Consider the following 17,459-nt stretch of genomic DNA (forward strand, 5'->3'; position numbering starts at 1 on the left):
TAAAGTATTTTAAAAACTATTTTCCAAATTATTCTATGTTAGAAAAGACAAGATTTATACAAATATATATATAATTAGAATTTTGCAAAGAAAATAGGAGATCCCTTACTGAAATCTAATAGTGGTAATATCTTAATTTTTGAGTTTTTACAGTTGTATAGCCTACTTGTCAAATACAGTGTGCTCAACCTAACTCATTAAATTCAATAATTTAAAACAGGGCTTTTCCAATTCCTACTTTCTCTTCCCAATACCCATGAAAGAAAAGAAAGGATAAGTTTTATGAAGCTGTCACTTGTGTAGTGAGACAAGTGTGCATATAGTAGAACTGTAACAACCCAGTAATAGAGGCTTTTCAAAGCTTACACTAAAGGAGAATAAAATAACAACGAAAGAGTTTCAGGCTCAATATATTTCACTGGCACAAGCACAGAGTTTCAATAACATCAACTACACAAGTGCCTACCACACTATAGATTAGATATCAGCACAATAACATCTCAATGACCACTTTCATCGTTGTGGCTCTACAGTCTGCCTGGCTTTTCTGAAAGCCTCTTTGACATCCTTGTTTCTCAGACTGTAGATGAGCGGGTTGAGCAGGGGGTTGATGAGGGTGTAGAACATGGCGCCCACTTTGGTTGTCTCCTTGTGGTACTGGGAGCTGGGATTTGAGTAAATGAAGAGCAAGGATCCATAGAAGAGCGTGACGGAGACTAGGTGGGAGGCGAAGGTGGAGAAAGCCTTCTGCCTTCCGGAGGCTGAGCGGATCCTCAGGATTGTCAGGAGGATGTTCAGATAGGACAGGACGATGGGAATCAGACAGGAGGCGACGGTGACGCCATCCAAGATGGAAATTATTTTCACGTAGAGGGTAGTGTCCGTACAGATCATTTTGATCAATGGCAGTACATCACAGTAAAAGTGGTCAATTGTGTTATCCCCGCAGAAACTCATCCTGAATGTGTTGGTAGTGTGAGCTATGGCATTCATAAACCCTCCTAGATAGGAGCTCACGACAAGCCCAATGCAGAGAGAAGTGGACATTTTTGCCGAATAAAGCAACGGGCTACAAATGGCCACATAGCGGTCATAGGACATGACAGCCAACAGGTAGCACTCTGCATAGGCTGCCACACAGGAGAAGAAAAACTGAGCCGCACAGCCAAGGAGGGAAATGCGCTTATCTTCGGAGAGACACGTGGCCAGTATTCTAGGCGAATAGACCGACGTGTACCAGAAATCCATAAATGATAAATTTCCAATGAAAAAGTACATCGGCGTATGCAGCCGGGGATCATTCCAGATTAAAAACACCAGAGTCATATTCCCAGCCATGGTGGACAAGTAGAGTAACAGAAATAGTACAAATAGAACCACCTGCCAATGGGGATCTGTGGAGAAGCCCAGCAAAATGAATTCTGTCAGGCTGGTGTGATTTCTGAGCTCCATGTCCGCAGTGGAGAAAGCCTGATCAACACGATGAGGGGGAAAGGATCACTTAGTGATATTTTCATTTAAAAACGTCCTTAAGTGTGGGAAGGGTAGCTGCAGTAGTAGTGTAGTTCTTGGTACACAGAAGACTCTGCTTACAAAACACTGTACTGTTAATAAAATGACAAAGTGAAAAAAGAATAAGGGAGTAATTAAGTAAACAAATTATTAGAGCACTCTATTTATTAAAATTTGTACTCATCAGACTTCATTTGTGGTATTGGAAACCAAAGAAGAGGAATGCAATTTTGAAATGAAATCTTTCTCATTTTTTCCCTGTTATTTTCAGTTATTGTGAGGGTCAGTTCTTTATCAAACTAAAGAGAAAATATGATTCAAGAGGTAATTACTGTATTACATTCTTATCCTATTGCCAATTAAGCAAAGATAGACACAAAAATACTTAAGCTAATGTTCTGTACACAACTTGCACCTCCCACCAAATCAATATTCTATAAATCAATGAGAACTTCTCTTTTAAGCATCATGATATTTGTAGAAATGCCAATTTATGGTACTCTTTCTATGCTAATATTTGTACAACTTAAAGACAAGTCCTATGATGTCTAATTTCATTCAATGCTCTAAGTAGAACAATATTTTCATTGCATCGGTAATATTGAATCATGGATTTTGAGCAGAAAGTTGAAGGACACAGAGTTTACAAACAGCCTGGCTCTGAGCTGACCCAAATTGTGCTAACTAAAAATATGTTCTCCCAATTTAAGCTGTCTACTAATCTTAGAACTGAATAATTCTCTCATTTTTTAAAAATAGAGAACACTATGAGAGAACTCTCAAATTGCCTGAATACATTTTTTTGCCTGAATACATTTTTACCAATTAAAAAACTTTTTTCAAAATATTATTTTATGTGTTCTTTTTTCTAATTTCGTCTAAATTACTGGATTAAAATTATGAAATCCATGAATGAAGAATTGTGTGTGTGTGTGTGTGTGTGTGTGTGTGTGTGTGTGTGTGTGTGTGTGTGTGTATGTGTGTGCTATGGATGGAACTCAGTCTTTTGGGTGTATGTTTTTAGGTAGGATATATTTGAGCTATGTCTTCAACACTTTGTATGTATGTAAAGCAGAGTAGGAATTTCAAAGCAAGAAGGATTATTACTAATTTCTATGTTGTAATCATATAACTGGGAGCCAAACCCTAATGCTGAAACTAGATTATAAACCCAAGAGTTCTACCCTTTGGTATAGTATCCTGGTTTGAAGGCCATGAGAATTAGTTATCTCTCAAAGAGAGCTCCTCATGTTTAGAGAAGACATGATATAACAGAGAAGCCATAACATAATGGATTATATAATATTAAAAACAACTTGGATTCCTGAAGATTCTTTGGTGCATCTTCACTATATAATATGCTTCTTAGTACAAATTTAATACATGCTTCTAAGTATATGTGCTTAGTCCTCCACCTGTGGCTTACATTATCTTTATACATTTGTGTTTTTCATTTGTCTTTGTCCATTCAGGACATTCAGCCTCATTAGGTTATTTGCAAAACTGATCTTCCCCTACACAAATTCTACATACCTTCGAAATTGCATAAGTTGATATCATATTTCTTTACTACTACATCTTATTCTGAGTCTCCCTAAGCTTGAATAAAATTATCAAGGCAGTAATTTAAGGTTTTTAATTATTAGCATGTAGAATATTGGATATTAATAGTTATGCTCTCAATACTATGAATTTTATTACACCATCATTTGTCCATATAAGTGAAGACTTCTGATTTGGAGTTTAAGCTCTTTTCTAATGTAGCTGAAGAAATAAGTTCATGAATTGTTAGATAGAAACCTAGGAAGTCTAACAATGGTTAATGTTTCCAGTGCAATATTGAAAGAAGAAAAAAAATCATTGAAATGATACAGGAAGAATAAGAACAATTTAAAGCTATGATTTCCAGTTTAAGAAGAAAAGAAATGGGGAGAACCACTTCAGCACAAGAAAACTACTGAGGTTACACCTAGAGAATGTCCAGTGAGTTTCAGAAACTGAGGAGATAAATAAATAGGAGTGCAGTGTGGTGTCTCAGATGAGACACTGAAGTTATTTAAACAGCGCAAATTAAACGATAGCCATGATAAGGAATTGTAGTTCAGAGAATGAGAGAAGAGAGCAGCTATTGAGGCTGAAGTGGAAACTGTAAAATCCTTCTTATCCTGTATCCCTAGGGAGGGTAAAAAGAGAAGCATGTGCGATTTCACATAAGCTTACTATGAATTGCCCGAAATGGAACTTAATCTGGAAGGCAGCACTCACGGTCATTAGTCTCAAACATTCCACTTCAAGAGTTGAATTTTCACTGCAATTGTATCCTTTTAGGCACCATGAGAGCCTAAAAAGACATCTAGGTGTATTTTAAGAACGTGTCTCTAATTATATATTTACAGAACAAAAAAGCTATTAGGAAAATGAATCTGATGAGAGATACAGAGCACAGCATTAAAAGTGCCATTATGTTGTCAATTTTCTGGCTGTTGTACATCTGTTAATCGTATTTTACCACCCACCAAAGATTTAAATTTAAATGGAAAGGAAAAAGTCTGTCTATACAGAATTCACAGCCCCCTCCGGCCTCCCCCCTACACCTGGGCACAATTCTTCCTGGATTTCCAGCTTTCAAGAGTAGATTCCAGTTTCCACCTTGCAGAAGGGGAGATGGCTTCGTTTTTTTTTTTTTTTTCAAACAGGCTTCATCGGTAGCAGTCCCATGAGGATTGCAAGCCTGAGTCTCAGGAGTCTCCTCCTGCTTCTCTGCTCACTTTTAGAATTGTGCCAATACCATGTCAATATGCCAGGGAGAGCTGGCTAGATGATGGTTTCATCTGGCTGTATCCCTCTGTGGCTTCAGCTGACCAAAGATAGGAGAGTGGAGACCCAGCCTGTATGTTCCCACCTCTACCTGTACTGAGGGAACCGTCTCTCCCATGAGCATGAGCACAGACAGGTTTGGCTTCGGTGGAGTTTCATAAGTGCAGTGATGGCTTTCGGATTTGGGAAAGTGTATTAAACCCTTCCTGAACTGACAATCTTCACATCTGAAAGTGCATGGAAATATCAGTTGTGTTTAGTTAAAATGCATAGCCCAGAGGTTGAAAACAACATACACCTAACTTGTTGTAATTCTTTTTATAACAGGAGCAAAAAATAATGTCTAACTAATATGAATAAATTGAGATGTAAAGGACAATTATGGTCCAACTTTCACCAAGAGGGCATTTAAGTCAGATAATGATATCTCCAGTATGATATTTTTGTCATTTACTCTCTTATCTTTTTTCTTTTGCTAGTCCTGGGGCTTGAACTCTGGACCTGGACACTGTCCCTGAGCTTCTTTGTGCTCAAGGCTAACACTCTACTACTTGAGCCACAGCAACACTTCCTGCTTTTTGCTGAGTAGTTTTGGAGATAAGAGTCTCATGTGGACTTTCTTGTCTGGACTATTCTTGGACAGCGATGCTCAGATTGTAGCCTTGTGAGTAGCTAGGATTATAGGTATGAGCACTGGTATCTGACTCTCATATTATTTTGTTCTCATATTATTTTGAAAGGTAACATTTTACCACAGTTTTCATGGTGAGAATATTGAAAATATCAAGTATCTAAAACAGTGTTATCCAGTGTGGTCACAACACTGTGCATTCAGTTCATACTATTATTCATATGTGTATTTATATGTGTTTCTGTCTGTGTATGTGTGTCTCTGTGCATATCGGTGTGTCTGTGTCTGTGTCTCTGTAGCAGAGGGAGGGCTGAAGATTAAATCAATATTTCACATATCCTCAGTAAGTACTCTCCGATTGAACTGTACCCTTGCCTTACGTATCTTCACCTGTTTACACTGCTCTGTGAGTACCAATTCCTACTTTCCAATTCTTCATATTCTATCACCATATTCTTCTTTTCTATGATTCCATGGTAAATGATATCCAACAATGCTTTCATGTCTATATCTGACCTGTCTAGATTCTCCCTGGGCATCTGAATACAGAGTACTTGACATTTTTCTGATCCAGTGGGTCAGGTAATCATCTTCTCCATGCTCATAATACCAGAGTGTCATTTTTACAGAAATATGAAAAAAATCCTCAAATTTATTTAAAGCCACTACATTCTATATATTACCATCAGCAAAACAGATGTATATGCCCTAAATATGGAAAGCCAGAAAGGTGCCTATTGCACGCAACCCTGAAATTACAGGTAAGGATAACAACAGGAAAAAATCTCAATATGTTAAGACACTGAAGTCTCCCCATGCAAAAAAAAAAAAAGAAATGAAACCAGACCTAATATCAAGCCAAGACTGAAAGACACAGGCAGGCTTGGGCAGGTAATGAGAGCCAATGAAAAACATATGTGTCTGTATCTGTCATGTACCAAATGATTTTTACAACCCATGGGTCAGACCTTCCCCATCCCTGTTGTAAATGAAGATCAGGCATGTCACTGGACAGACTAGAAGGGAATGTGTTTCTCTCTCTCTCTCTCTCTCTCTCTCTCTCTCTGTGTGTGTGTGTGTGTGTGTGTGTGTGTGTAAAATGTGTGGATGTCTATATGTATATCTGTGAATAATTGTACTTGTGTGAGTGTAGTACAAGATTATTCCATTTAAATCCAGGTCATACAATTTCCCCATTTGTAATTGCAGAGGAAACAACAGAGAAACTAATTTGCTTGGCTGATCCTGAATCACTGGATCTTACCTTTAGTCAGAAAGGCCAGCTCCTGGAAGTAACATCCTAGTGTTTGCTTGCTGACATCAGGCAAACCTTTGTTTCATGCACTATATACCTCTTCTCAGCAGCCCCTGGAGATTTATCCCATACACTAGGGAGGAACGATATACCTCATTTCCCAAAGGTGTAGAGAATTAGGAATTTGAAAATAGTACATTAATTAGGATATGATGAAATTATTGCTATTGATTGAAAGATGACACAGTTACAATATAATTATTAAGAATTTCGAACAAATAACTTAATGAAGCCTCTCAAATTCTCAGAAAAAACAAAAAAAATCAAACCTCAAAAATCAGTAGGTAAATAATAGATACCTTTTAAGAACACAATGAAATAGAGATTGAACAACAGTACACAGAATCAATGCAAGGAAGAACTGGTTATTTGAAAACATAAACAAGATTAAAAACCATTAGCAAAATCAAGTTAAAGAGAGATAGGGAAGAAACAAATTAATAAGATCAGATTTGAATAGGGGACTAACATGACAGATGTCATTACTATCCAGAGAATTACCAGAAATATTTTGAAAACTTATATTCCAATATTTTCCGATGATTTTCCTACATGATTCTATCTTTTGTTTCCACCAGCCTTTTAATGTGATGTGTCCCATTTATTGATTTGCATATTTGAATATTACTTGCCTTTCAGAGATAAATTTCACTTGAATTTCATGGATAATCCTCTTAATGTTTCCAATTCAATTTTTCATTATTTTGTTGAATATTTTTATATCTATGTTCACCTTTATTATCTTTCTTCTTAAAAATTATTTATTTTTATTGTAAAGGTGATGTACAGAGAGGTTACAATTACATAAGTCAGGTAACGAGTACATTTCTTTTTGAATGATGTCACCTCTTCCCTCATTTCTCCCCAGGTTTTCCCTTCTAGATTCCCTCCCCACAAGTTGTAGAGTTCATTTTCCACAAAGTGTCTATGGAGTATCATTGTTGCATATGCCCACCCTTTGTCTCACCATTTCTGTGTCCCCCTTACCCTCCTTCAAAGAGTTAGACTTACATATGAAAAAAGATACAGAAGTCAAAAACAGTGACAAAGGAGGATAAAAACAAAAGAAAACAAACAAAAAAGCACAATAACAAAAGACCTCTTGTTTCCATTTCTTGTATTTCAATAAAATCATTTTATATGGTGAGATACACATAGCTATTGAGCCTTTTTGATCCTCTCCTAAGAATGACCTCCTTTGCTTTCACTGTGTGAATGTTTAGCCAAACCCAAAGACATAGGTTGTATGATTTCCCTTATTTGTAATTAGAATATGCCTATGAAGCTACGAGTAAACACACTGTATGGTAAAAGACAAAAAATGACATTTTCACATGATAAATTATAAAGGAATATACTTAAAAAATGTTCCCTCTTATGAGTTTCCTATCAGTGTAATGTTGACCTTATATAAACTTATATAAACTATTTGGAAGTACAACCTCTTTTATTGTTTTTAGAAGATTGAGATGGATTTATATTAGATTTTCTTTCACTGCTTATTCATTTTTGATATTTTTATACCTGTTTATTCTGTCTTTATACATCACTTGTATGTAAGTTGTATAGTCTACATTGCCTAAAGGTAGCTATCTGTTTTCAGTTTTGGCTCTGTTTTGGTAAAATATCCTTTGATCTTCTGTGAGTTTCAGTCTATAAAGTGTGTACTTAGTTGTAATTTACTTGTATTTTTATCCATTGCATTTGTGGGAGTTTTGGAAAATTTAATATAGTATGTTCAATAATATTATTAATCAGTTATTTATAATTATTAACAGGTAATCGTATGATTCTGAAAATGAAAATATTAAAAATGTACATTTTATAACCCAATAATTAAATATTGAAATTAATAAGCCGATAATATGAACAGTCTCAAGATGACTGCAGCATGATTTACAATAGCCAAAATATAGAATCAAACCAAGTCTCTCTGAGCGGATGAACAGAGAAAGAAACTGTGGTATCTATTTGTAAGGGAATGATATTTCTCCTTAAGAGAGAAAGAAGCTGTCATTGTCAACATAAATGGAATTTCTGAACCTTCAGTAAACTGAAATTAGACAGCTACAAATCACTCAAAAGTTCAGAACTTCATATACATGTGAAATCTATGACTGATGGCAGGGTAGAAGTAGACAGTTCAACTAATGGCAGCCACAGAAAACTCCAGAGAGCGACAAGTGGGGGATATTGAAGAAAGCATAAAAAATCTCAGTGGACAGAGGAACAAAAGTTTTTCAGTAAAGAATTTTACAACTTTGTGACTACATCTGACAACAGTGTTTCATGTAATTCCAAATTGTAAAATCTCAAATATTTTCATCACGAAAATAAGTATTTGAGGGAAACATGCTAATTTGTTTGAAACAATTCACCAACTTCATCAATCATCTTATCACTTTCTATCCCATACATCTTTTTCAACTGTAGACCATTAACTTAGAATAAAACTTAGTAAAACAAAAACCAAATGAAACATTGCCAACAGTGAGTGAAGAATGTACTACTAAATTTAATTTTTTTAGTGATCTAAAACATGTTGTAAAATATTGGGGCCAGATGTTTGATGACATTGTATAATTTCTCATTATTTTTTCTTTTCCAATGTTTATTACTAGCTGCACTGTCTGTTTTTGGGGGTGTTGGTTATATGAATTAAACAGCTATGCAGGGATGGAATAACTCTTGTACGCAGAAAGTAAAATTAACATTCACCAACCCAGTCACACTTAGAGTTCTTAAGTACATTTTGAATCTTATTTGAAAGAAAGAACTAGATTGTTTCTTCTAAAAAAATGAATGTTAGAAGAGCCCTCATATATAAATCTTCTACTAGGAGCTGGGAAGGTGGCTCAGTGGTAGAGCGCTTGCCTTGCATGCATGAGGCCCTGGGTTGATTCCTCAGCACCACATAAGCAAAAAGAAAAAAGCTGGAAGTGGTGCTGTGGCTCAAGTGGTAGAGTGCTAGCCTTGAGCTGAAGAGCTGAGAGACAGCACCCAAGCCCAGAGTTCAGGCCTAGCGACCGGACCCCCCTCCCCAGAAAAAGAGAATCTTCTACTAATAAGTCATTGACTTTTTAATATCTAAATTTTAGCTTTGGAATTCCCTTTAGAATGGTGTAATATCTAGTCCCAGTAAGCTAACATGAAAGAATTGATTTCCTTCTATGTTGATGTGTATCAGTATATATATTGATAATATATATATGCACACACACATAACCTCATAATACACCAATCAAGCACAGTAAAATATTGTAACGTGAAGTTTCAGTTATATTTTTTAACTACAGGAGATACAATTACAAGGATCACAATACAAAGGGTGCATGGGCATAATTAACTTCCATTTATTAAAACATAATCTAAATCAAATTTGGACCAGTCTGGACCAGTATTTCATTCTCTGTGTGAAGTTGGTGCATGGGCATAATTAACTTCCATTTATTAAAACATAATCTAAATCAAATTTGGACCAGCCTGGACCAGTATTTCATTCTCTGTGTGAAGTTTCTATACTTTCTTTTTGAATAACTCACAAATTCTTGCAGATTCATTCTCTACTAATGACGTTGATAGAAACAAATCCATATTTATGTTTATAAACGTACATTACATTAACATAGTTTTACCATGACATACTGTAATATTTTACCATTGTATGTATTTTTCATATGAATGCTCCATATGCAATCAATTTTTTGTTCTGTGCATACAAGAAATTTTATCTTATAAAATTTAATAAGATGATTTATATCTTACTGTGTTTTATGTCCATGCTCATTATGCAAAAACTTGGATGTAGAAGCCCTTGTCAATTCACCTCTTAAAATAAATAAAAAATATTTGGAGTCATAAAAGACATAAACCTTGTATCTATGGGATTTCGGTGCCTTTGTTTCCATTTCCTTAGAAAGGTATGATATATATTTATTTATTGATAACTTCAACTGGAAAAGTTAAGATCTTTTCAACAGCTCATGAATAGGCTAATGGACATATAACTACAATTATATCTGAAACATGAAAACATTTCAGTAAAAATTGTTTTTGAAAGATAAGCATTGAAAAAATGAGAAATTTACAAAAGAATAGATTAAATTTCGAGTCTGACCCTTACAAAATTTGCACTCTAAAGAATTTGCCAATGATAGAGGAAAAATACGTAATATGTTATTTAGCTATATTTTTTATTACAATTTTTATACCTATTAACTCACAGATGCCCTTGTTTACTAATTCTTTTATTGGTAAACACAGAGCAATTGCTCTCTCTTTGTTTGTCCACAGTTTATTGCATTTTTAAATGGAGAAACATATGTTGGACATAAATATTGAAGTTGGTGTGTTAATACTTACATTTCAGTAATGTAGACATAAAATGTTTATGAAAATCTCATTATAGAAATAGAAAGTCAGTTTGTTATTTAACATTATGAAAATATTAAAACTTTTTTTTGCCAGTCCTGGGGCTTAAACTCAGGGCCTGAGCACTGTCTCTGAGTCACAGCACAACTTCCAGCTTTTTCTCTTCATGTGGTACTAAGTGCTAGGCAAGCACTCTACCACTAAGCCATATTCCCAGACCAATATTAAAACTTTAACTCAGTATGGTTTGATTATGTCACAACAGCTCTACATTGCTGGTATTCAATATAAAGTTACCCAAATCTTATTAGTTAAAAGTAATGAAATCTTATATTACTCTAGGAAGGCACAAAGGATAGTGAACTTAATCAGGTGCTGATGACTCATGATTGTAAAGCTCCTCACTCTTAGGATCCTGGTTTGAAGCCATCCCAGAAAACAAATTGTTTTATCTCTAATTAAACACCAAAAAAGTCCTAGGAGTAAAGGTATGATTCAAGTGACAGAGCTGCAGTCTTCAGTGAAAAAGCCATACAAGAGAAAGTACCAGAAAAATAAATGTAGTGAGCACTTATGTCACTTTGGGAAAGAACAAAAGAAGATATTTGAAGGTAATTTGTGTATTTGTTTTAAATTTAGAATAATATGCATTTTAATTAAATGGATAAAATTCATGTTAAACTTTTATCTTCAAAATTATTTTAATTTTATCTTAGGTAATTAGATAATACCTAAGTTATCTTAGGTATCCTAACACAAATGTATATGGGAAGAGTTGAAACACTATAAATTCCATTATTATGATAGAATTCATCAACATCTGTTTTTATTTCTTTACTGAGATCAAGTAATTACATGAATTTCACAGTATTGAGGCATAGTGATACTTAGCTAAAGTCACCAACACATTGTAACCTTCACAATGCTAATTGCCATCTACAAAGCTTACGAACTCTACAGACTTTAACAATAAAACAATTTCTTCTTAATTGGGTAGTGTACACTTCTTTCCTTTTGCTTAGTGTCAGCTGTTTCTTCTTTCTCTCTCATTCCCTCCCTCTCATCACCACCCTTGAGTTGCTTGATTCACTTTCATCTATGTCCAGTAGGAGCAGCTCTGTTTGCAATGCAGTAACTTAAAAAAACAAAAATAAACCTCTTCAGAAAAAAATAATTGTGATTTATTTGAAGAGTTTGTTCATAGCCTCTTTTACATCTTTATTCCTTAGACTGTAAATCGCTGGATTCAACATGGGAAACACCACAGTGTAAAATATAGAAACAATTTTGTCCCTGTCCAAAGAATAACTAGATCGAGGGCGAGCATAGATGTAGAGAATGGAGCCATAGTACAAGGTCACAGAGGTCAGGTGGGAGGAGCATGTGGAGAAGGCCTTGAGGCGGCCCTGGGTGGAGCGCATCCTCAGGATGGTGGCGATGATGAACAGGTAGGAGGCCAGGATGAACACAATAGGGGCTATGACGTTGGACAGCAGGAGGAAGAACAGGACAGCTTGGTAGCTATCTTTCTTGCCACAAGCCAGCTTCACCAAGGGTGGGATGTCACAAAAGAAGTCATCAATTACATTGTCCCTACAGAAGTGCAAGGAAAATGTGTCTTTGGTGATGATGACAGAGTTAATAAAGCCACCAAGGTATGAAGCTGCTACAAAGAATACACATAGCTTTAGAGGCATGGCCTGAGAATACAGCAGGGGCTTTGAGATGGCCACATACCGGTCATAAGCCATGGCTGCCAGCAGGTAACACTCAGTGTAGCCCAATGCAGCAGAGAAGAAGAACTGAGCCACACAGCCACCAAAGGAGATGCTCTTGTCCTCAGAGATGCAGGTGATCAGGATCTCTGGTGTGTAGACAGAAGACAGCCCAAGATCCAGAAAGGAGAGATTTCCAATGAAGAAATACATGGGTGTGTGGAGCCTGGGGTCATTGCATATCAGCACGATGAGGGTGAAATTTCCTGCCATTGTTAATGTGTACACCAGCAGGAACACCACAAACAGGACTCGCTGCTTCACAGGGTCTGTGGTGAACCCCAGCATGATGAACTCTGTCACTGTGGTATTATACAGCTCCATGGTTGTGTGGAATCTCACCTGAGAGGAGAGACAATCGAGTTCACATGAGATCACTATGCTTAATCAATCAGAACATGTCCAATGAGTACATCTTACAAAATGTCCTCATGGACAATGTTTATTTTCTTCTTTAGGAGAATTTTGCTCAGTGCAAAAAGAGGACTGATTAAAAGGTATTAATGATCACTTTGTACTTGATCTGATTATATATTATGTACATGATTCTATGATACAATTTGTGACAATATCTATTCAGTTCTCCAACTTTATAGGGTATCTCATTTCCTGTTACATAGCTTAGATCCAAAATGAGTGATTTATTTGGCTGCCCAAACTTTACATATAAATCCTTGTAAGAGATGAACTGAAGGTAATCAGAGTATATAATTCATGACTTTTCATATAACAAAGTCACTTCAGAGAAGCATGATCTGTGAGTATGTATTTGCACCCCTGTAGATTTGGACTTAGCTTATCCTTGAGATCGTACAGACATATTTTAAAAACCACCAGCTCCAATATCAAATTTCTTCAATTTAGAAGATAGAAGAAATTTAGTATAATAATTAATTTGAAATTTTGTTATTTGATACAGTTTAATGAAGACACCATACAGTTGGTAAACTATTTCTTAACCTTCTCCATTGCTATTGTTAATTAAGTTCATGAGAAATTTGTGTGTGCCATTCTATGTAGTACTTTGAAAGTGTCATCATATTGAAATTTAAGAATAAATAAAGTCATATATATGTTTCTGTTCATTTTACCTATGAACTCTCTGAGAAATGGAAATTATGCATACTTTGTGAAAAACCATACAATCTGGGAGAGACCCAAGGAAGGGGTGATATGATACAGAAAAAATGCACTGTTTACCTGACTATGTAACTAGAACCCCTCTGTACATAACCTTTTCAAAGGCACCTGTTTTTAAAGGCACACAATTAAATTTGAGGCTTCTTTAATGTCAAGGTAATGTACAGAGGGCTTACAGTTACACAAGTAAGATAATAAGTACATTTCTTGTCAAACTTGTTACCCCTTCCCTCATTTTTTCTCCTACTTTCCATCCCCACAACTGCCCACCCGGTTTACAGATCATTTCTTGTGTATACTGCTGTTGAATTGCTTCCCCTGTTATCCTTTGTTGAGACGATCTGTACTCTCACAGCCCATCAACTATCCCCAAATCGGCATATCTGTCTAAAACTACTATTTCCTAGACACTCTATGTGAAAATAAGGAAAGAGATAGATCCCATCTCCTAGGATGAGATGAAGACAGTATATAGGTTTAAGTATTTCTGTAGGGAACTGGGTATCTTCTATTTCCTTTACATTACTTGACATTGATTTCCACACTACTTTCTCCTCTAATAGATCAGTCTATAAAAACTGTACCAAGTAATTTTGCCAGTATGGATAGAAATTGCAAAGAAGAGAAGGCTTAGGTCAGAGTTCTAATCCCCATGCTCCTCCAATGAGGGCACTGGAGACCACGTTCATCTCTGTACAAACACAATAGTTCTTTCCAGTCACACCACCCTCTCTGACACCATATGACAAATCTCCGTGTCTATTTCTGCCTCTCTATTTCTATCTCTGTCTCTGTTTTCTTCTTTCTTTCTTCTCTCCCTCTTATTTCCTCCTTCGTTCAGAATCCAAGTTTGGATCCCAGGAAAGGAGCCCTCATTAGATCTGATCATGCTGACATACTGATCCTGAACTTCAAGCTGTGAGAACTGCTAGAAAATAAATTTACATTGCTAAAGACTCCACTACATGGCATCCTGTCATAGTTATCTACACTTTACAATTTTGAAAACAGAGATGCAAAACTTTCAAGCTGAATAGAAGTAGAATGAGGTTTAGAGTCACAGATTTGGGTAGAATTCTCATTCCAACCCTTTGCATTTAGTCACCTTTGAAAAGTGACATGATCCTCTTGATAATTTCCTTATCTGGAATATAATGCACATTATTTAATCTGTTAGATTTAACATCATATATAAAGATTGTAAAAGAGTCTATTATTGGACATTTAATATCATGTTGGTGACTAGAGTCATTTAATTATAATGCATTTGGATGTTACTTTTATGCAAGGAGTGAAAAACTTTGTTATTTTCATCTTGGTATTGTTAGGGTTTAATAGATGACTTTACATTACAGGTTTTTATTTTCATATAGATGTTTTCTTCTGGCCATTATCAACAAGAGACAATGGAAACTCACCAGTCACAGTAAGATATTGTTTTATATTCTTTTAAAATGTGTACTATATACCAGATTTTCTTGATCCATTCATCTACTGAGGGGCATCTGGGTTGGTTCCATATGTTAACTATGGTAAATAATGCTAAATAAGCATAAATAATAGTAAATAAGCTGCTTATTGCAGCTCAAACAAGACCATACTAAAGCTACCAGCACAACTATGTTTATTGTAGCATTATTTGTGGAGGGGAAGGGAAAAAACAAATTCTTTAAATTGGGATACAGGTGGACCCATTGAGATGTACAGACCCAACAATGAGATGTACAGATGTTATGTTGAAAAACGAACTTTACAACTTTGGCATGGGGAGGGGCGGGGAGGGGAGATGGGAAGGGATGGTAAGGGGAAACAAAGGAAGAGGCAACAATGCTTGATAAGAAATGTTCTCATTACCTTGCTCATGTAATTGTAAACCCTCTGTATGGTATTTTCACAATAAAAAAAGAAGAAAAAGAAAATGTGCATTGTGTCCTTCTCCCTTTACCAAAAAATGTACAGGAATTTTAAAGGTTTTAGGATTCTTAATCTGTCACTTTAATCTGTCATTCTGTTGAACTTTTGAAGTACAACAGCTTCTTTCTTTGATCAATGCTTTCCAAGGGCTTTTCTTTCATTTGTAGAGTCAATTTATGTATTGATTCTATAACTTCCTTTCACATAAGCTATTATTTGCTATCATAAATAGAAGGGGGACTTAAGACTCTTTTTTGTTTTCCAGAATTTTAGAAATTAATATAGAACTAAGAAGGAATTTATGAGAAAAGAAAGATTTGAGTGTCTGCCATGCAACAGAACGCAAACATTTGTTGAATCATCACAAGAATAGAACAAAATTGCTTTGGCACGGATAGTATATGGATTATTCCACTTACCAAACTGCAGCAAACACTTCGATTCAGTATTCAGAGGTACGAATGAGATACTTCTAGCATCTTTTATAACAATTATTAAATCTCCAGGGTTTCATTCTCATGCTTGTCAAGCTTAGGGAATTATAAACAAGGCAATTATACAGAATCTGTACAATTGATAAGTTGGCTGTATTATCATTTGATAAAATACAGAAAAAAATTTATTTCAAGGAAGGTTGTCCCCATGAACAATCATTTATTTAATCATCATAATTTCTTTATATTCTGTATTGTTTTACTGACTTCAAATGTATACATAGATTTGGTTGGCTATATATACATGTATATATATATATATATATATACATGTATATATTTCTCACCTCTCCATCATCTATGTTTCTATGTATTTATATATGTATGCATGCATGTATCTATTTATAGATCTATCTATAATCATCATCAGCATCTATATCCACCATCTATCTATTGCCATCTGAATAGTGGTTAAGTATATAGGTTTAAATATTTCCATTGGGAAGGGGCTGAATATCTTCAGTTTCCTACAATTTTTTTCCTACATCATTGTCATCATTTCCAAATTCGTTTCTAAAACAAAATATCAGTTTGTAAGAATTCCACCAAGTTATCTTGCCAGGATGGATAGACATTGAAAAAAAGAACAGGCTTAGGTTAGAGTTCTAATCCCCAACCTCTTTTCCAATGGGGGATATTGTTCATCCCTGGATGAACAGGATAGTTCTTTCCAGTTATACATACCACCCTCATGACCTCCACATGAAAAATTTCTCCCACTCTCCCACCTCCTTCTTTCCTTTCTCCTCTTCTTCCTTCAGGTCTGGGTAAAAGGATTATAGGGAGGGAAAAGATTATATCACTTAGAGTATTCCCACATTCCATCAACACCTTTCTATGGATCCCCCTTTTACTACCATTCTCCTCTACGGTCCAGGCTGAGTGGGAATCTTTTTCCAGACAGGACTCTGAACAATAAAGTAAACCATATTAGGAATATCCCTGGAATCAAAGCCTCACACTGGATTCCTATGGGTTATTTTTTTTCACATAGTTCAAGACTATAAAGATATGTATATTGCTAGGGAATGGAACATGACACGAGGTGCCATTGTGATCACTTAAATCACCACCAGTAATGCCATAAGATAAATTAGAAGTAGAGGGCTCAGAGAGACACCTCTGGCCTACATTGTAACCATAAACATATTGAATCTAGCAGTCATACCACAGGGGTTTGTGCATTGAAAACCATATACATAATATAGATAATGTATAACATGAAAGAGCATTGGAAAAACCAATCCTCAGCTTTGGAGGAGCTTCCTGTCTCCTGTATGCCTTTCAGGAATAATGTGGTTGAGGTTCTAGCCAAAGAAGCAATGTGAATTAAATGCTAAATGCCAATGTTATTATGATCAATTTACATAAGTGATGGGGGAGAAATGGGACCATAGATTATGGGATTGAGACATAGGGTGAAGGTATTAGGTAGTAATAAAGATACTTGTCTGCAGGGGCAAAAATTGTCACACAACCCCCCCCCCCCC

The 17,459-nt window shown here is 35.6% G+C and overlaps 2 protein-coding genes across 2 annotated transcripts; both read right to left on the reverse strand.

The window, feature by feature from the left end:
• Positions 1 to 513: 513 nt before the first annotated feature.
• LOC138834140 (olfactory receptor 9G4-like) lies at positions 514 to 1,467 on the reverse strand. The gene has a single exon (XM_070032900.1). The coding sequence runs from the start codon at positions 1,450 to 1,452 to the stop codon at positions 514 to 516; it is 939 nt and encodes a 312-aa protein (XP_069889001.1). The 5' UTR covers positions 1,453 to 1,467.
• Positions 1,468 to 11,827: 10,360 nt separating this feature from the next.
• Positions 11,828 to 12,745, reverse strand: LOC138833572 (olfactory receptor 9G19-like). The gene has a single exon (XM_070031853.1). It carries the CDS (start codon positions 12,743 to 12,745, stop codon positions 11,828 to 11,830), a length of 918 nt encoding a protein of 305 aa, XP_069887954.1.
• Between the last annotated feature and the right edge of the window lie 4,714 nt (positions 12,746 to 17,459).

The sequence above is a fragment of the Dipodomys merriami genome, unplaced genomic scaffold, assembly GCF_024711535.1.
Source record: "Dipodomys merriami isolate MVZ:Mamm:240054 unplaced genomic scaffold, mDipMer1.0.p SCAF_21, whole genome shotgun sequence".
Classification (NCBI taxonomy): Eukaryota; Metazoa; Chordata; class Mammalia; order Rodentia; family Heteromyidae; genus Dipodomys; species Dipodomys merriami.

What these genes read in the sequence shown, in the direction of transcription:
- LOC138834140 (XM_070032900.1), bottom strand. Translation starts at nt 1,452, where the DNA reads ATGGAGCTCAGAAATCACACCAGCCTGACAGAATTCATTTTGCTGGGC.
- LOC138833572 (XM_070031853.1), bottom strand. Translation starts at nt 12,745, where the DNA reads ATGGAGCTGTATAATACCACAGTGACAGAGTTCATCATGCTGGGGTTC.